We start from the raw sequence: 19829 nt of genomic DNA, 5'->3' as shown, positions 1-19829 counted from the left end.
TAAGAACATTAACCCATAAAAATATATTCCAAATGAAAGAAACAACATTTTTATTGGTAGCAGTATTTTACCCAACCTTACTCTGAGAGTGGACTGAAGTATTAGTATCTGCTGTTTGAAGTCATTCGTTAGAAATACCAGAATTTACTTGTGCAAACAATATAGTCCAGCTGTGTGAAACTGCTGCTTGTTTTTGGTAATTCTGTAATGTTATTTTTACTGGTGCTGTTGTCTTCTTAAGCCAACTCAATGCAGCAATTAAAAAAATCAAACATCAGAAAAGGTGACCTTTAATAGTTCTGCCATTCAAGATCACGGCAAAATTCATCATGTCTCCTGGCTCTGTGCTTAAATTTCCCTGGCTGACTCAGGTGCTTTCTCCAACTGTTCCTTCTGCAGGTGTGAGCTATAATGGGTGTCCTGTGCCTCCTCCACACCAAACCCTACATCCCCTTCACCAGCGACACATCACTGTGCCTACCAGCGTCCCGCAGCAGCAGGTCTTTGCCCTGGCAGAACCCAAGCGGAAGCCATCCCTCTTCTGGCATACCTTCAACAAACTCACTCCCTTTAAAAAGTGAGGGGCCAAGGACCTGGAAGGACATCTGCAGAGAGGGAGACTTACTCTGGAGAAGGACCTTGGAGACACAGTCAAGCTTACTTGAGCTCAGCGAATCTCCTGTTTCAGAGGCAGAACCTTGTGTTCCCTTGCACCAGGAATGCAGCCTTTGTCTTGGATAAGAATGAAGTTTGTCAAGGCTGCTCTGAAGTCCGTGTTGCCAAGTGTCAGCATTGCTGATGAAGAGCAGTCTCTCTTCTGACAAAGACAATTTGCTCTTACTCAGAAACAGCAGTATTTGATCTCTGTTTCTTAGTTATGTTGAACTAGTGATGGAATCATGCAGGTCATTGTAACATTTCATTTTTCTTAACCTTATATTCATGGCCAAATTTTAGATAGGGAGGAATTTTTCCTTAGGGATATATCAGGAAGGAGTCTTAGGAGAGTTTTCTTCTTCATTCTGCAGTGCTGAGCACAGATCACCCATTTAAATCAGATGGAGATATCCCATGTGATTAACCAGCTATTGCAGAATTTAGTGGACCCTAATCCTTCCTGTCTTTTTTCTATTACATTGCCAAGTGGCAGGAGAACGTCCCGCAAGGCCTTACCATATTCCAGATTGGAACAGGGAAATATTATTCTGTCCTATAGAAACATGAACAGAGTGTGAAATGGACTGTAAAGATACGTGCATTTATTGCACAAAAGTGGAAACGAAAGGAGCCCAGGGCATCTCGGATTGATTAATTTCAGTCAGAGCAAGATACTGCATGCATGTATGCTCTTAAATGTAGAGCTTTTATATTACTTTTCACGCACTTCTTCACCTGGGAGACTCTTCTTTGTATTTCCAATATGCTTATTTCTCTGTGTAAAAAATACTTTTTTATTTTCTCACGGAGATAATGTGAATGTACAAAGTCAGAGTTGAGACAGAACATGGTGACTGCTGGCTATGTTGCGTAGGTCTCATGCTTTTTATTCATATAGTTGGACTTAGAAAATGAATAAATAGTAATGTAAATATATTGAAGCGGTCTGGATCCATGCTTCTTGTACACAGTCAGTTGACAATGGGTTTTGACCAATAACTTCATCAAAAAGAAAGAGAAATCCTTACTGGAAGGGACAAAGAAATTGTGTGGGTCAGAGATGGATTTTTGTCTCGGTGTCATCAGTCCTCATTGGAAGGGGAAGAACTTGACTTGATTAAGGTCAGCTCTGGCCAGCATATGCAATCTGTGATTTGCATTGCTTCAATTTGTGTGTGGCATGAAGTTGATCTGGGAGAATAACTTTTAAAAAGCCACCAGGAAGAAAGAGGATCCTGATATTTGTAGCACTGATGATTTCTGCTTGCTTGCTCTCATCAAGGGTGACAAGACTGGTGGGAATATGGAAGGAAATAAAGACTCGATATGTTTCAGAACTGATTTGCTATGAATGTCTTTACAGTACTTTATCTTATGCTGCTGATTAGGGGCATTACCTGATGATTAGGATAGATCCAAGGGTATTCTTTGACAATGGGCACAATCAGCTTTGTCATGGATCTGTAAGATCTGAAAAACAAACAAGGGGCTAGAGGCCAGGCATCATAACAACAATGTAAAAAAGCCTTATTTTAAAGATGTATTTGTTCCTACTACTATTGTTACCTCCATATTTTTATTTATCATCAGTGTTGTGAAGCCCACTAGTAACTAGATTTTGTGATTTCCTAACTTTATGGCCACTTCTGCAAAGCCCATGTTTGTGGTTTTGATTTTAAATTACGTCTTTTGACAACTGTACATTTCAAATGCCTTGTGTATATAGTTCGGCAATAAGGCAAAATCTGGTATGCTCAGCCAAATTGTGCTCTGCATAGTGAACTTCATTGCTTGTGCTTTCCCATAGCAATGGGAGATGACCTAAACTAGTTGAGAACTGGAAATGCGCGCTGACATTTGTGATGATCCAGCTGAAAGAAAATGCATGGGGAAGTCAGTGAAAAAAGCTGCTTGTATATTTCTCTAGATGTTTAAGCCAGCCATCACTGTTCAGATTTTTTCGAAAAGATAATTCTAAATGCTCAATTTAAACACAAGGAGCAGACTTCCAAATGCAGGCATGGATGCACACCCTTCCCCTCAAATGAGTAAGCCTTTTGCGTTTCTTACATACCCATTTTTGTGGGTACTTGCCACGTTCAGGCCTGCAAACCAACGAGATGCATGTATGGTGCGAGTGGAGATGATGTTTTTCATAATCACATTTTGAAAAACTTGTTCTAAGTGCAAAAAAAAAAGTCTGAAGTTGGATTGCAGTGCTCACCCAGAAACTTTGCCAGCTGGACCTGAAGACATTATGAGATCCACACTTACATATGTGTCTTTGCTGAAATCTACTTCCTTTCAGTGCTTGGTTCTGTGGGGTGCTGGAAAAAAAATGGTTTGGGGATCTTTCTTCTGACATGTCAGTGCCCATGAAGGCTCTTCCCATATATTAGTGCTGGTGCCTTAGCCCTAAAAATGAACAGAAATGTTTGCATATGGTTTTGGATGCAGCAGGTTTTTTCTCAAGAAGTGAATTTCAGACAGATAAAAAGAAAATATTTCATGGTGCAGATTACTCAGGACAGTTTTACATATAGTACCCTTCATATAGACATGGTTGTTTTGTAATGTTCTCTCTGTCTTTCTTTGCAATATGACCTTGCAACAGATTTAAGATCAAATATAGTAAGACAGGCCAAATTTATACTATGCCATAGTCTTTTAAAAAAATTATAGTGAAATAAAAACACACAGTTATATTATTTAACAATTAAGACAAATATTTACTTGGGAGTCAGCCTCACTTCAGAGTCTGTGGGAAGGAGTTGCAACTAAAATATAAAAGTTTGAATTCTAGCAACTCTTGCCCTGATTCTCCTTCTGGTGACAAAATTTATATATATATCATCACAAAGTTGTGATGGCAACATCTGTTCTTTTCCACTTGCATGCTTTAAGTTACTATAAAAAATTCTAGGGCAACTACTAAGAACGTTTGTGCCTCATTTAGATAAAGCCCAGCCAGAGCCTTCCTGATGGCCTGCTGAGCAGATAACCTCAGACTTTTTGCATGAGATGCAGTAAAATATAATTGTCCTCAAATGTGTTCCCACTGAGTTAGGAAAATGCCAAACCATAATTGCATCCAGCTCAGAGCATTTGATGTATAAAATAATAAGATTGTTTTACAAGTGGCTCTTGCCATGCTAAATTTCACATTGAATTTTAGTGGTCAGTGTAAGAACTGAGTTCAAAGACAGACTTCTCAAATGTTCCACATTTTAGTTGTCTTTTGAAAATAATTATATCACAATTTTGGAGCCAAAGGTCTTTAGCCATAACTAACACAGTACCTTTCTCTGACTGCCTTTCTGCTTTTTTTTCTATATATGTGGCATTTGTATGTAGGCAATGCCTTCTGAACGATCTCTAATTTAAAACTCTTTGTCATAAATACTAGGGATAGCTCACATACATTTTTTATTTCGGTGTTTTGTAACGCTGTACTTTCCGTACATTGCTTTGCGCATCTCACCCCGTGTGTGTGTGCTGTTACACTTGTTGTAAACGACGTGTCCTGGCTGCAGAGCAGAGGAATTGGCTGTGGATGGCTGAAGTACAATGTATAGGACTGCAGTAGCTTGATGTGCATTTGTTCTGGAGTAACTGCATTGCAAGGTTTATTTTACTCTTCGAACGTTGTTTGTCAAATGAATCTATTTTCTGGAAATACGTACAAACTTACATTCCTATTATTTTTCTCTTATTGTACGTTTGAATTAAATAATATACAAAGCTGAAGTTCCTCATCTGTGTTTTATAAAACTTTATTGTGCAGTTTTAAAATTGTTGAGGGTTTTCTATTGTCTACAAAATTTCCTCTGTGATGCAAAAAGGTATCAACTATCATATTTCTTTTAGTATTTTAAAGAAAAAAAGTCACACCTTCTTCTCTTGGTTTCCCAGTAACAGCTTCAGTACTTCTCAGCAGAAGTTGATTTTAACAGTGACTAAGCCTGGTTCTGGTATTGAAGTCTTCATTGTCTAGGCCTGTCCTTGTTGCTGTCTCAGCCTGTGATTCCTGTGCTTTACCTTCTGGTAGAGGGTTCACACGGTACCCCTTGGAATACATGCAAATGCAGCTTCTGTGTTAATAAAGAGGATGGTGACTTAAGTACTGCAGTGCCGGTAAGGAGGATTAAATTTTATTTTCCTTGGAACGAAAGCAAAGCCATTTAAAGGGTTTCACCCAAAAGGCACGTTCTGCAAATGTGTGTGAACAGGCTTACCTGCCTGCTTGATAGAGCAATGGGCAACACAGCTGGGGATTCAAATTCTCTGATTCGGGGAAGTTTTTTGTATCTCATTATTCTGACAGGGCAGAGGGCCACATCTGAAAAGTGTACCTGGGTTGTTCCCGCTCCAGGCTGTATCAAAAATTGGGTTTTGCTAAAACACATCACCTTTAACAAAATAACATGCTTTGCTGAAATCTTTTCATCAGAAATGTTTTGGCAAGTTCAAATGCTGGCACAATAGTTGGTTTGCTAATTCTTTACCCCTCTTTCCAACATCCAGGCTCTTATATTTCTTGGTTCACCTCAAAGATGAGAGTTCCCCGGGCCTCCCAAGGAAGCTCCTGCTGCAGTGGGATGTGTGCTGAGTGCTCCAACCTTAAAGTGAAAGGCACAGTTTGAGCACTTGGTGAGATAAGATTGGATGACAGAAAAACATACCCTGAGCAAACACTGGAGTAGGATGTTGCAATCAATAGGCTTTCTAAGGACCCTGTGGTTCATCCGGCCGGGGTGAGCTCATTTGTGCATTTTATTTCGTGCTTGGGCAGTCAGGCTAAATCCTGTAGATTGTAATTCTGTACTATCAGCTTTTAAGTTCCTTGAGAGCTGATCTGTCAGATGGAGCTTTTTGTTTGTACAGAAATAACACTGCTTGTCTTAGATTTTTTTCGTTGTTTGTTTAGGTTTTTTCTGAAGGCTGCATAATGATCTGTGCTTGGTAACAGAGACAAGGACTCGGGCCTTTTCGTGTTCCAGAATCAAAGGAGAAATGAAGAACTCAGTAATGAAAACCAGCACGCCTCATGGCTTGTAAGGGAAGCACACAAATACTCACACAAATAAATGTGTTTCTAAATGCTTTACGAAGTCCAGTTACTCTAACTAGCTGTTGGGTATGTAATTGTAAGAATATGACAAGAATGTGTAAACTGTCAGCATAACACATTTTTTGTTCATCTTAAGTCTCCATTTAGTTCACTGCAATCAGAACTTGTCCTTGTCCAGTGCCTGGTGCTGAGAACTCACCTACTGCCACTATTAAGTATTTAGGCTCTGGTTTCAAAAAACAGATATGTGTGTGTTTGTATAAATGTTTTTTCATCGACACCTCCTTTATAGACTCCATGTGGCATCCCCAAATGTCTCTGCTGGCACCTACAGCAGGTTGCACCAGACAAGTGACCCACACCCATAACACCCTCCCTCTGTTTACATTACATCCTACCTTTCTGTTGTGCATCTTGGGGTATGTATGTGTGTGTGTGATTGAATGACACCTGGACAACATTTTATCTGAGTTGTTTTAATGTTTTAAGCATTCAGAGTGGGACACCTGCAATGGCAGCCAAACCACTCTGCAGACAAGCAGAGGTTGGAAAGTATGCATCCACATCACTGGAGTCGTATCAGTGAAGTTCAGAAGGGCAGATCTGAGAGGGCAGAGGTCAGCAGAGGAAGAAGTATCACTGCTCTTCAAGGGCTGAATTTCTCTCCAAACACAAGGTGATATAGGATTTACCAGCTGTTTCTCCCAGCGATTTTTTTTCAGGAAAGCTGAAACTGCTTAAGGGGAAAGGAGGAGCCTCAGGTACACCATGACCCCTTCCTGTAAGTACACCCTAGACTTTAGAGATACTGACTCACTGAAAAAGTGTCTAGAAGCTGCTCTGCTAATAGGATGACACATATCTCATTAACCATCCATCTCATGATTGTAGTTGTCCTATTCATCTAACAGAGGTGATTAGCACAGCAATCAGTCTAAAAACTCCTGCATCTCCTGCCTTTCAGGTGCAATGTTTTTTAAGCAAATGATGCACTCTTGCTCCTGTGTAGTTATTTTCAAGTCATTATTCTGTGATGAGACAAGGCACTAAAAAGCAGCTGAAAGAAACATTTGTCTTTAAGGCTATTTCTACAGCAGTTGTCTGCTAAAAATGCATCAAACCAGATTAACTGCAGAGTCCATCAAGGTAGAGGTAACTAATGAATTACGTTATTCCTAACTGGTAGGGTGGGCTGTTTTGTAATGACTCAAACTTCTAAGTGAGAGAGGAGGCTGAGGCTAAGCACCCTTAGAAAATTTCAGATGGTGCTTAATGGGTAAAGAGAAAAGGATTGTTCGTTATGGCTCTCGTTTCTTCTTCTCAGTTAGCACTGCAGCGAGGTTAATTTGCCTACAGAAGTTCATTGAAGTAGAACAGCGAATTGCTGCACATGGTCCTTCCTTTTCTTCAGAGTGCGGTGGACACAATGTCCCAGGTTCAAGCCAGGGCACCTCAACTCTTGCAATATTTTGGTGTCGCCACAGGGTGGTGGTGAAGATCTTACAGAAAACTTCGTTTCTCAGCGGTGCTGAGGGAAAGTTCTTTGATTTGTGCAGAGCACACGTGTCACATCTTTGCAGTATGGTGACACTCTCAGACACTGCAGTCTCTTGAACCAACAAGGGTAAATTAAGGCCGCTTCCTCTAACACTCCTTAACTCCTGTTTACTTTTGGTTTTATCTTTCACTGTTGATGATCAGCATTTAGGGAGTTGATGATAAGCTCAGTTGACTTCCACTAGTCCTGAGACAGCAGCAGCTTCAGTAGTTTCAAGAAACACAGTTAAGAGTTGAGTTATGGCTTTTTTCAAATTAGTTACCAATAGCATATAATTTAGTAGCCCAATAGCTTTGACTGTTGCTTGAATAGCTAGATAGGGAGCCTGCTAATTACACATTAAAAACTTTGTAATTCTATTTATTTACTTTAATTCAACCTTGTTACCTCTTTTCATAATCACGTAATAATTGTAATGCCACATTCTCAGCATTTTTAGTTTTAATTGCTATAGTCTTTGTACCTAAACCATTGTAAATTACCTGATTCAGAAATGAACGTCACTACATATTTTAGCAGCACAATAATAGTGTGAGACATGCCTTCCTTCCCACCAATCAACCAAGCTGTCAGTGACACCACATTTGTGTGATGTATTTGTGTAAAGGAACAGGGAAATCAAAGCCTTATTAATCCATTTTAACTATTTTCTTTCATGTAACAGTGGTAAAAGCCAAAGTACAGAGCACTTCAGCTTAATATTGGAATAAATAGAAAGATTCCACTTTAAACCTCTGTTTTAATTATTGAACAGCTCTCAAAATTTAATCACTGACCTTTGAGAATTTAGTGACCAAACAAGTGCTTGTCCTCAAGGCACATATCTGAGTGTGCATTCCTTCACATGAGGCTTTTACACTCAGTTTAAAGATGCCCAAGAACACTGGAAGTACCAAGTGAACGAGGTAAGAACAAAGGTCCTATATATGTGATGATGGTACTGTCAGCTTGTGGAGTGGAGTGCATGTATGGAGACCACACTGTCTATTCTTTAGGCAAGGAACACTTCTTTAGACAACTGGGAATGGGGTTTTCTCTAAGTGGACAAGGACTGTCAGACTTCTCCGTGGGATGCACCATATCCTAGCAACATCATACAGAGCACTTCTTCCTTTTGCACTCTTCTGGAGTCCTTTGACTAAGGCAGCAAATGTTTATATACCTCAGAAGTAGCAAATGTTTTATCTATTTTCACCTTTCTTTAGTGCCAACCAGCAGTAGCAGACTAAGTGGGATTTTTCTGATGGGTGATCAAACATCTCTGAGTAAAGCCATTGGCAAAGACACCATAAATAATTTTAATAAAGGTAAAAAAATGGGGGACCTTTCGGAACACAGAATAAAAAGATTCAGGAACATGTCCCAAAATTAAAGTCTTACTCTATAAATTAGGTTAAGGGTATAGTTTTTCTTATTGAGGACATACTGGTGTCTCTCTACATGGTACTTGTGTGCATTGTTTCATGAGAGTGAGAAATGGTGGTGGAGAGATTAAAGAGAAGATACCATTTTTTAATCAATGCCAGTTAACTGATCTTACTCCTCATTAATAAAATAACAAATTCTAAAACCAATTGCGTAAAATTTACTCATTCTAACAATCACTTTTACCTAAGTACTTAACCTATACAGCCAAAGCTTCTGTGCATTAGACATTTATGGATATTAATTCCAAATAAAACAGGTATTAATTTTGTTGCTATTTGTTTTTTATTCCTCAGTCTAATCTCTTCCCAACAGTTGCTCTTACACTCAATTAAAGCAGCTGTATTCAGGATTACGTCTGAATGTATTTCAATGGGTCTATATTAAAAGACAGTTTATAGGAGGGACTCTCTAGTGAAAAGATAAATATGAGCTGGACTTTTAGTAGCAAAGTTACGTGAATTGGGAGAACCCAGCTAAAGACTTGTTTTTGCCAAAAAACCCTCTTACTTGATTCCTCTCACCTTTGCCCTCATTTCACTCTGCTCCTGGTCTGACCCCTCCTCTGAGGTTATTCAACTTATTAACCCAGTAAGGGACTAACTCCGGTGAATAATAATTAAAAAAAAAAAAAAAAGTTATTGTTTTGTGGTGAATGAGGGGGTTGAATTGCCTTAGCTTACCTCCCATGGCACCATCTCCTGGGAGAGGTACAACCTTGCAGTCACAAGTAGGTGTGGGGAGAAATGGGGATGGAGAATTGTGTAAAGCTAATGTTTTAAATGTATAACAATTCTATGACTGATAATCTCCATTAAAGAATTATTTAAAATAGCACTCAGTAGTCTCTAGGACTGTAATTAATGCTATATAGAGATTTATAAATAAAAACAAAACAGAAGAATAGACATGGTGAAAACCCATTTCCTTATTTTCCTCCCTCCACCACTGCACTCCCTTCTAAGGTAGACCTAGGCAGATGTACTTTTTCTTTCTTAAACATTTCAGCCAAAGTCATATAACTTACCTAAGAATGAAAAGCTGGATTGTACTGCTGGCTATTGTAGTCAGCACAGCAGAAACACAAAAACAGGATGTCTGCACCCAAGGGTATCCTGGCATCCCTGGCAATCCTGGGCACAATGGCATACCTGGTCGTGATGGACGTGACGGGTCAAAAGGAGACAAAGGAGATACAGGTACTATGTTCAGAATGAATGATTTAATGTATCAAATGCAAATCCATTCACTGCCAAATTTGTCTGTAGTTACTCTGCATGAATGGGATTATTCTGCCTAGCCTTCAGAAAACATTTCACACATTGGTCATTTACCTGTTTGAAGAAGGAAATATAAAGAAAGGCTAAATAATGAAAGCAAGACAGCTGATATTATGGAGATGCCAGGTTCATGGGATAAAAACAAAAGAAAAAAAGGCTTTACCTTCTATTGTGGGAATATTTTCAAGTCTATTTGAAAATTTTAAAGGCTGCAAACCTAATCCTACTTCTCTAAGATAGAAACTATATTTCTGCAAAGAGCTTCATGCCCAGTAAACCAAAAAAGCACCAACTGATACCTTGTTTGGTATTGTAGGAAGTATGCAGTGTGAAGAAGATTTCTCTTATCTAAACTACACATTTGTGGGACCTGATTCTGAGTGTGCCTACTTGCTGTAATTCAAGAGTCACTAGAGTAAGCTCAGAAATGGAGACTATTGAAAAACAATGTAGGATTCATGTCTGCTCCAGCAGGCTATAATAGAGATTTGTGTGAGATATCAAAGCCAGAGATAATCTCAGCATCTTAAAGCTAATCACCCCCATAATACCTTAAGCCTTAGGTTAATGATGGCCCTTGCATCCATGCTGGAATATCAAGGACAGGGTTACACAAGGTGATAAATCTGCAGGCATGTGGACATATCATACTTCACCTTTTAAAATATAGAAAGAAACAAAGATTTCCATTAGCACCTTAATAAACACATACACTTAAATGCCTTTTTTTTCTGTATGCAGGGTTCCAGAAAGGTCCGAAAAATGGAAAATCTTAAGCTTACTTATTTTCATTTAACTTATAAAGGTCCTTCCTTCACTCCAGTGAGTTATCACAGGATACCATTGGATTCTGATAAACTCCCCAACCATTTTTCCTAAATTAGTCTGTTATGATGACTGTACTGACTATTCTTTGTTTGAACAAAGTGGGGTGACTGTACCATTCTTTATATCTATGTACATACATCTTAGTGGTTTAATACATGAATATTAATTTTGTTCCTTACCAAGTCAATGAAATTTCAGCAGCTCCTGGGATGTGCCCATTGTGCAGAAAACTGCTAAAGAACTGTTCTCTGGTCCATATGGCTGGAGAGTTAGTCTTGGGATATGGTTACAACCAACTCTGTTTTTCTTCTATTGCTGCACTCTGAATGCAAATCCACTTATTTGATCATGGACCTCTTGGTCATCTGTACTACATCTGTACTACAAAAGTAACTAATATAATTGCTCTCTTTAGAGCAGTGGAAAGTCCATGTCATGCTAGGTACAGGGATCAAGAGTGTGAATGCCTTCCTCAACTCTACAGGCAATATTACTTCACTGTAATGATCCATTACCACCGGTCAAACTCCTACACATCTCTTCTTGAGGCAGGAATTTAGGATTCAGAGCATAACAGAATCATTACAGCTGGAAAAGATCTCTAAGATGGTCGAGTCCAACCATTAACCCAGCACTGCCAGAACCACCACTAAACCATGTCCTTGTTTCACTGCTAGGCTTCCTGCCCCTGCAATGCTTCCAGCTGAATGTGGCTTCCTCACTCCATTTCCACTGATGGAGGCAACAAGAGAAGAAGTTTTCATATTGGTGGTCCTCACCAGGATATAGCGACTCTACATATCTCAACAGCTCACCTCTTCATGTCAAGGATTTCTTCTGCACCCAAAAAGCACCATCCTCAAGCACAGTTTCTGTCCTCTTTGTCAATCTCTCATAAGATAAAAGTATCAGCAGTGGCAGGCACTAGAAGTCAGGAATATGAGTATGTTTTACATTACTGTTTGCCCAGGATTGAAGAGGAAGGATTAAAGAAGGACTCTTCCCAAATTTTCTGGTAATTTGTTTAATGAGAATCTTTTTATTTCTGTACTAGGTGAACCAGGAGTTCCTGGCAGTCCAGGAAAAGATGGTGTCAATGGCGAGAAAGGCGAACAAGGTCAGAGAAGAAGTGTTTCAATTTAATATTTGTCTATTAACTGCTGCCCTTGTGTTTGTGAACTCATCCTACAATCTCATGTATTTTTATTTCATTGCTGCTGTTAAATTCTCTCATTTGTAAACTGAGAACAGCAAACCGTACAAACAGCATTATTACTAACATGGGAAGCCAAAGGCCCTTGTGCAGAATTGATCAGGTTCTTTTCCTGATGGATTGAGCATATGTTCTTTATGGTGTCTTTTGTCTATCAACTGCTAAAGTGCCTCTCACATCATGAGATCTTCACCTTCAAAACCTTGTGCAGCAACCAGAGGAGTTTTGAAGACTTTGATCTTCAGACCAAGAATAGATGAAGGATAAATGAAGCCTGGGGTGCCAAGTAACTAGGACAAAAAGCCTTTAGTTGTGGTGCAGTAGCAGTCTGGGTGACCCAAGAAAAGCTCCATCACATAAAAATTATAGAAACACATGGCAAGCAAGTTCAGGGTGTTGTCAAAAAAACCTCTTTTTCTGATTAAATTGTGAACCATCTCACCCATTTTGTACGCCAAAGACTGTAAAGAAGTGTCTGGACAGATTTTGCTTTTTCATGAGATGATGTGAGCTGTCAGTGTTATTATCAGCCCATAGACTACCTTCCTTTCTTTGAACTTATTCTTGCTGCTGTCAGCCAGAGCACCCGTTTTCTAACAAAATAACAGGCTCTTCAGATATTATGCTTATCCTGCACTTAAATGTATGATAAATTGTGTGTACAGTGAGCACAGTATGTACAGTGGAGACACACACCTGCACAAATATTCCTCATGCTGAAACTCAATTTGTGCCTTCCAATGGAAGATCACAAGAAAGTTGTGGGGTTGTTTTGTTTTTATTATTATTTGGTTTTGTTTTTGTTTTCCTTTTAGGAATCAATGGGACTGTTGAAGAGAAGGGGAACAAAGGAGATAAAGGAGAAAGAGGACCACCTGGGAAACTGGGACCAAAAGGATTTATAGGATCAGTGGGTTACAAAGGTCAGAAAGGAGAGCTGGGACTTCAAGGACAAAAGGGGTTAAAAGGAGACATTGGACCCATAGGTCCAAAAGGGACAAAGGGTGAAATTGGCTATCCTGGAAGAGTTGGTTTCCCAGGGCCGACTGGCCCGATTGGTAATCCAGGTCCTAAAGGTAGTACTGGAGGTATGGGGCCACAGGGTAATCCAGGAGTTCAGGGGGAAAGAGGCTTGAAAGGAGACAGAGGAGACAAGGGGAATGTAGGTGCCCCAGGAGTCCTGCCAAGGAGTGCTTTCAGTGTTGGCCTTACAGTCACCACCAAGTTTCCCCCTCCGAATCGCCCAATCAAATTTGACAAGGTGCTGTATAACAGCCTGAATGACTTCAACTCAGCTACTGGCAAATTCACCTGCAAACACGCCGGCGTTTACTATTTCACCTACCACATCACTGTCTACTCAAGGAACGTGCGAGTAGCTCTTGTTAAGAATGGCATCAAGATGCTGCACACGATGGACAGGTACCAGAGCGGAGAGGACCAGGCCTCGGGAGCTGCCATCCTTGAGCTGCAGGGAGGAGATGAGGTGTGGCTGCAGGCCCACCAAGGAGAGGCTTTCAATGGGCTGTTTGCAGACGGTGATGATGATACCACCTTCTCTGGGTTCCTCTTGTTCAGCACTGCTGACCCACTGGAGCCGCTGCTGTCACCCACCCCATAACTCGGTGTTACCCCTGAATGCTGCATGTCTGTGCCCTTCAGCCCTCCCTAAGAAAGTTGTTATCTGCTGGACAATTCCTACTGCATTCAACAGAAAACAGACAGTTGGCTTCAGGAACAGCTGCTGCACAAGAGAGGACAACTCTTCAGAATCTACAGTGCTGGGCTTAACACATTAGTGCTTTGGTGACTTACTGTAGGTAGGTACCCCAGTTCTGAAGAACAAATGTTTTAAAACAAATTGGGGTGAAATAAAACACAAAAGTTCCAGAATTATGTCATGTGGGTCCCTGACATCTTGTATAAACAAGAAGCAACAGTTACTTCCAAGCTAGTTGATGTCTTCCAAGGTGGCATGTGTAGATGAACTTGAAACTTGGTAAGTTTGTATCCAGCCACTTTAAAATTATTTTTAAACTTGAAATTAGTGTAGTTGGGACTGCTTGCTGTATGGCACAAGCAAGTTTCATTGTATCTGAGTGGATTTAACAGCTTTAAAATATGGGTTTTTGCTCTCTGTGTAGTCACAGATTTCAGGTCTGAAATTGAGCAAAATGGAGTGATAGGAGGAAGTGCAATGTGGAGTCTCTGATGTGGGCAGATATTATAGGCCAGTGCAAAAATACAGCATAAAGCTGCTGTACTTCAGAATTAGCTGGTGCAAAACAAATTTCCCCAGATGAAAGATAATATTTAATCAACACTGAAGCAGCCATGCCAGAGATCTGATCAAAGGATATTTCCTGTGTCATAGAACATTAATTCTGTGATTTTTTTCCCCAGAATTTTTGTTTCCTTTTTTTCCACCTTTTCTCCTAAAACTCAAAAAAATGAAAAAAAAAATGTTGGGAAGTTTCATTCACTTCTCTTAGAAGAAAAGAATAAAGTAGAGATGCCGATGGAGATGGGTCAGCATCATGAAATTCAGTGGAAATGCAGTGTTGGGAGCGTAAGGCCGGGCTCCCATCAGCAGGGAGCCCGGGGGACAGGGGGATGTGGGCATGTTCCCACAGTAGCTGATCCCCGAGTGTGGATCACACAGAGCCCGAACGAAAAGGGCGCGGTGGGTTTTTTCGGGAGGAACAGCTGCACGTCTCAAATGACAGCGAAGGAGATACAAGGTCGCTGGGGCGGAGGAAAGGGCTATGTGAATTTTTCACCACGACGAAGTTTTTTCCCGGAAGCCACAGGCTGCAAGTTTGTATCACAGAAACATCTAAACAAAAAACCGTTTTAAAATGGCCTTAGGTTGAACTGGAGAATGTGTAGGACAGGTATCAGCCGGCAGAGGATCTGGTGCGGCCGGCTCGGGCGCTGGTGAGCCGGGAAGCGGGACACGCCGGGGGAGTGCTGAGAGCCCGGGGCAGAGGCGCCCGGCGGGCTGAGGGGCGGTGGCAGCCGGGAGCTCCGCCTCGCTCCTCCTCCTGGTGCCGCTCCTCCCCTCGGCGCGGACGCGCGGAGGTCGCGGCCGAGCAGGGCGTCCGGAAGCCGCGGCCGGGCCCGCTCCGCTGTGCCGTGCCGTGCTGCGCTCCCCCATGCTGGCCGGCTGCCGGCGGGCGCTGCCCGCGGCGCTGGGCCGGGCGCTGCGGGGCCGGGCCGTCAGCACCAGCTGGTGCCCCGTGGGCACCGCCTTCGATGCGAAGCAGCAGCAGCCGCTGCGCGGTGACGCGGCGGGCAGGGACACGGTGAGCGGCGGGAGGGGAGGGCCGGGCCTGCTGCGTCAGGAGGCGGCCCTGGCTGCTGGCGGCCTCGTGTTTTGCTCTGCTTGTCTGAACCTTTTTAAGGGAATTTTTTTTTTTGGGCGTAATTTTTCTCTTGTGTGTAATTTTTTTTTAAATAAGAGTTTATATTGGTTCTAGCAAACCCAAACGTTGTGACTTCTGGACACAGCAGCGTTTGACAGTGATGGCCTTGTGCGTGGGAGCGCTTTGAGCCTCAGTGGTGCTCGTATGCTCATAAAGTGGGATTACCCCTTCCCCTACTAGCCCTGCCCTGGCTGCCGGCGTTCCTGTGTCAGTGCCGTGCCACTGCACTCCGGCAGTGCTTCAGGAGCAGCCACGCTGCTCACATCCTCTTGCCTGGGCATTATTCTTGACGTTTTGCCTGTGGCAAAAAAGGGATTTGTTTGCTGATTTGGTGACACATGGGTTTTCTGATGGGTGTCTTTTTAGGGTGAGTCAGGGACGTTTGTGAATATGTGTCCAGGGAATCAACAGGCTCCCGGAGAGGGTAAAGTGGCACAGTGCATACAGAATAGGTGCAGCTGTAAAATCCAGGTGTTTGCCTGCTGACTCAACTATTCCTGTCACGGTGCCCAGCCTGGTGGAGCTGTCGAACTTTGGGATTCAGAGAGGACAAATCTGACTTCTGTTTTTAATCTTGCACTTGCTTGGGAAACCTTTCTTCCAGTTCTCATGCCTCTGCAAGCACACTGGTGAAAGTCTTGCTTCAGGAAATAATCCAGTTAAATATTGTCCATTTGGCTGGTCTAGGAAATGTGTTCCAAATGATTCACTTGGCCCACAGTTCTTTTGGAATAGAGGTATGTATTTCAGGCACACAGAGAGGCTGTGCCAGGTAGGATGTAAATGCTGAGGCCAAGCAAAGAGAAAAATGTTTCAGCCATGCAGCCAATGCCATTAAAGAAGAGAGAACTGCACCGGGCTTCATTTTTTTTTTTGTAATTTTTAAATTTTTATGTTAAACTTGATATCATATGTAAGAGGAGTTCCACGGCTAGTTTATCTGTAAGAGGAGATACCTCATGGTCACAAAGCACTACATGTGCAGGAAGAGCTTGCTTGGGAGGGTGGGTGGTGATGTAGGGCAGCAGGAAGACCTGGAGTTCTCAGGGACATTGCAGGATACTGCATCCTCTGGCTGAGGGAAGTGAAGGGGCAGTCTTGAGTCTCTTACAAAGCAAACATTATTCAAGGGTGCTGTGATACAAGTATATTTATGTTTGTGTGCATGCATGTATAGATACAAAAATACCTTTTTCAGTGTTCACTTCAGTCCAGTTCCTGTTCCGAAATAATAAATTAAAACATGGGAAGTGTGAGGAAAGGTTTTCTTTCATTAACAAAAAAAGAAGGTGCTTTTAGCAACAGTGACAGAAAGAAATTAGGAAAAAGCAACTCAGAATGTCCCAGATACATACTTGAAGGGTTGCTTTTGCTTCAGAATATGTACTTGTACAGACAAGCTGACAATTTGTAGCTTTTCATTTTATTTGGATAAGTACTTGCCAGCTATATGCAAACCTGCAGCTGACTGCTATAATACAAAGAGTTTGCAGAAAGTGCATTATAAAGTGACTGGACTGCAGACTTGAAAATCCACATAGTGATTTTTAGATACTGAGGTTGAATTTGGGAAGGGTTAGATGTTGTGTGGAATCATGTACCTTTCACAGTTCGATGCTGTAGTTACAAGGTAAGGAGATGCTCATGTTGTAGTTGGGCAGTTGCAAAGGGAGTGTATCGCTTGAAATGATGCTGTTTTAACTTAAATGAAATTAAGGAATTATTAGGATAAGGTTTTTCACCCAGAGGGTGGTTGGGCACTGGAACAGGCTCCCCGGGGAAGTGGTCACAGCACCAGCCTGACAGAGCTCAAGAAGTATTTGGGCAGTGCTCTCAGGTACATGGTGTGATTCTTGGGGAGGATGCTGTGCAGGGCCAGGAGTTGGACTTCAGTGGTCCTTATGGGTCCCTTCTGTCACCTGGAATAAAACACAAAACTTTTCCAAACAGTGTTAAAATGATAAAAGCAGATCTTTAATTGAAAGCCTTCAAGGTGCACAACATGGCAATATGCAGATGTGATACAGTAGTTCTGCAATTTTTATAAGGTTAATTGATTAGTATATCTATCAAATATTGTCTAATTAGAAGAGCTGTTGGATTAGGTAATTTCCCCCCTGGGTTCAGCCCTATTGGAGCTCCCCTTCTGATCTTCTAACTCTGCATTTTATTGTGTCTGCAATACATGGTGCAAAATAAAGTGTCCTTGCTAAACTAACAGGCAAGATTAAACAGAATTTTGAGAATACATCAATAAGAGTTTGTTGACTGTGAGAAAGAAAGCTGGAAAAGTACTAGAAGTTATAACTATGTATTAACAGTCTGCAAAGTTACAAATACATGAAGAATGCATAAAAACCAAAAGTCTTTAGGCATCACTTCCAACTTGGGGGATTCTGTGATTCTTTAAGATCTTTTTCCTGTTGTAGGTCTGCATTGTGGAACTTCTCTATCTGCTAGTGCTAGTAATTTTGTTTGATTAGTGGTAGAACCCCTCTAAGTCTCTTCCACAAATGCAGAACGTAAGTGCTATCTACATCTACCCTTCACAAGTAAGTGTGTTTACCCTGCCCTGTGGGACAGGGCCAGGCTTGGTAGGAACTTCAGGAATAAAACTGTTCATTCCATAAACATTTTCAGTTGTTGTTGATTATTCCCTTGAGGTCTGCTTCCAGTATTTGGGGCTCTTTTAGTGAGCCTGATACAACTGTCCTATTGCCTGCAATCCTTTGATATCTAGTGCTGCTGGCCAGTGAAGTGTTAAAATATGCTAGCTAGGGTCATTTTGATAAAATTCGGTAGTGATAATTCAGTCTTGAAACAAAGCTGCAGAAATTGAGGAGGGTAATAGTGGTGTGTTTTCGTTGTGTTCTGCACTGCAGGGTCTGTTTGGTGTTCCAGAGCTGAGCTGTCCAGAAGGATTTCAAGAAGCACAGGACAAAGCGTTGCAAGAATCGGAGCAGCTCGTCCAGAAGGCATGTTCAACCCCACCTGGGCCAGAGACTGTAATGATCTTTGATCAGCTTTCAGATAGCCTATGCAGAGTAGCAGACTTGGTACGTTACTTTTTTCAATATTTACATAGATTGTTTTAAACTGACTGAGTTTACACCATGTTGTTCCATTTTATGATTTTCTGCACAGCAGTAAATAGCAGATCAGCTCCATGAAGTTTTGTGTTAAGTCAGAAAATTAAACTGGCTGAAAGTTAATTACAAAGGCTGTTACCAAATGGTAGGTAACTACAAATCCTGTCAAATTGTCCAGTCTATTTTTAAGACAGATGTAAAAATAGTATAGAAGCCACAACAAGAAAAACAACAGTGAAATCATACTTGCGTTTCTGCTGTAATATTAATACATAAGCTCTCCAGCATCACTTATATTGTGGCAAAGAGGGTTTTGATTTCAGAGTTAAAGTTGGAGTGGCAATGCACATGTTTTAAGTTATGATCATTTATAGGTGAAGGTCCATGAAGAACTTTCAGATTAAAAGCAGCAGATGAAACTCAACAGTATCACTTTATTAACACAATAAAAAGGCAACTGTTTCCTAGATTGTAGTTTTTGTGGTCCACAGATTTAGAGTACTTGGCCTGATATTCTGTATCACAAAATGTTAAATTTAATAGAGCATTTCATATTGCTCTCTGGAAACTGTTTGCCCAAAGTCTGTCTTTTATGAAAACATCATTCTTTGGTTCAAAAAAACAGAACCAGCCTTCATACTGAAATCAGTTCTTAGGTCACTGAGTTTTTTGACTTGGGTTTTCACATTTGAATGTCTCTGTGTGTTTTCAGTTCTCCAATCTTGTTTCTTATTCTTTTCTAGATTTAAGACATCTTTTGCGCCAGGCACTTTTCCTTCTGAAAGTACTTACAACCTCTGTCTAGTCACTTGTTCTTAGGTTTTTTATAGACAATGCCTAATTCTGCTTAATCAATCAATATCTAAGTAAAACACTAATGTCAGAATTCAATTGCCATAGTTTTGTATCAGTTTGCTGAGTTAAAATTGCCTCCTTTGTATTATTTTCAAGTTTTTTATGTTCAAAGATGCACAGCTTGCAGAACTGTCTGGAAGTAATTTGGTGATTGTTATCTGTTGTTAGGAATTTTGATATCTGTCATTCAGCACCTTTTCTGTCAGTATTATACAGGATTTTAAAAAGGAATTCTAAGAAGTAAAAATCTTAAGTGTGTAACATTTCTAAGGCTGCTTTTTGAATCAAACTGCAATCATATTTTATACTGTCAGCTTATTGCATGTACTTTCTGTAAAATCATGCCGAATATCTTCAGTGTATTCGTAGACTTTGAAATATTCCTGATCTTTTAAGTCTCTATAATTTCAATGTCAGAACTTCCCTGC

The 19829-nt window shown here is 41.0% G+C and overlaps 3 protein-coding genes across 10 annotated transcripts in view; all 3 read left to right on the top strand.

Annotated features, from left to right (window-relative positions):
- The window catches only part of SPATA13 (spermatogenesis associated 13), a 171153-nt gene extending 166749 nt beyond the window's left edge, over window positions 1–4404 (top strand). For all 7 annotated transcript variants that reach the window (XM_042023978.1, XM_042023982.1, XM_042023977.1 and 4 more), the window contains one exon: window positions 400–4404. In XM_042023978.1, coding sequence (XP_041879912.1) covers window positions 400–581 — 182 coding nt within the window. In that variant the 3' untranslated portion in view covers window positions 582–4404. The remainder of the gene's footprint in view (window positions 1–399) is intronic.
- Window positions 4405–4510: 106 nt separating this feature from the next.
- On the top strand, window positions 4511–13928 carry LOC121662615 (complement C1q and tumor necrosis factor-related protein 9A-like). 2 transcript variants are annotated; one of them, XM_042023986.1, is made up of 4 exons: window positions 4511–8191; window positions 9720–9910; window positions 11874–11936; window positions 12848–13928. In XM_042023986.1, exons 2-4 carry the CDS (start codon window positions 9745–9747, stop codon window positions 13651–13653), a joined length of 1035 nt encoding a protein of 344 aa, XP_041879920.1. In that variant the 5' UTR covers window positions 4511–8191; window positions 9720–9744; the 3' UTR covers window positions 13654–13928. The 2 variants fall into 2 exon arrangements, with proteins under 2 accessions (XP_041879920.1, XP_041879919.1); XM_042023985.1 differs by having other exon boundaries at window positions 4511–9910.
- A 1244-nt stretch (window positions 13929–15172) lies between these two features.
- Window positions 15173–19829, top strand: part of LOC121662613 (mitochondrial intermediate peptidase) — a 68453-nt gene continuing 63796 nt past the window's right edge. Inside the window, exons 1-2 of the mRNA XM_042023976.1 lie at window positions 15173–15337; window positions 18340–18513. Of these exons, the coding sequence (XP_041879910.1) occupies window positions 15188–15337; window positions 18340–18513 (324 nt within the window). The 5' untranslated portion in view covers window positions 15173–15187. The remainder of the gene's footprint in view (window positions 15338–18339; window positions 18514–19829) is intronic.

Source organism: Corvus kubaryi, unplaced genomic scaffold (genome assembly GCF_017639235.1).
Source record: "Corvus kubaryi isolate FWS band 111438036 unplaced genomic scaffold, C.kubaryi_AGA036_p1.0 37256, whole genome shotgun sequence".
NCBI classification, from domain to species: Eukaryota; Metazoa; Chordata; class Aves; order Passeriformes; family Corvidae; genus Corvus; species Corvus kubaryi.
This window is presented reverse-complemented; position numbering and strand designations above follow the sequence as displayed.

Bases quoted from the DNA above. Each gene is read 5' to 3' on its own strand.
- LOC121662615 (XM_042023985.1), top strand. From the start codon at position 9,691: ATGTACTTTTTCTTTCTTAAACATTTCAGCCAAAGTCATATAACTTAC. The intron at 9,911-11,873 runs GTACTATGTTCA...TTTCTGTACTAG, and splicing joins AGGAGACAAAGGAGATACAG to GTGAACCAGGAGTTCCTGGC. The intron at 11,937-12,847 runs GTCAGAGAAGAA...TTTTCCTTTTAG, and splicing joins TGGCGAGAAAGGCGAACAAG to GAATCAATGGGACTGTTGAA.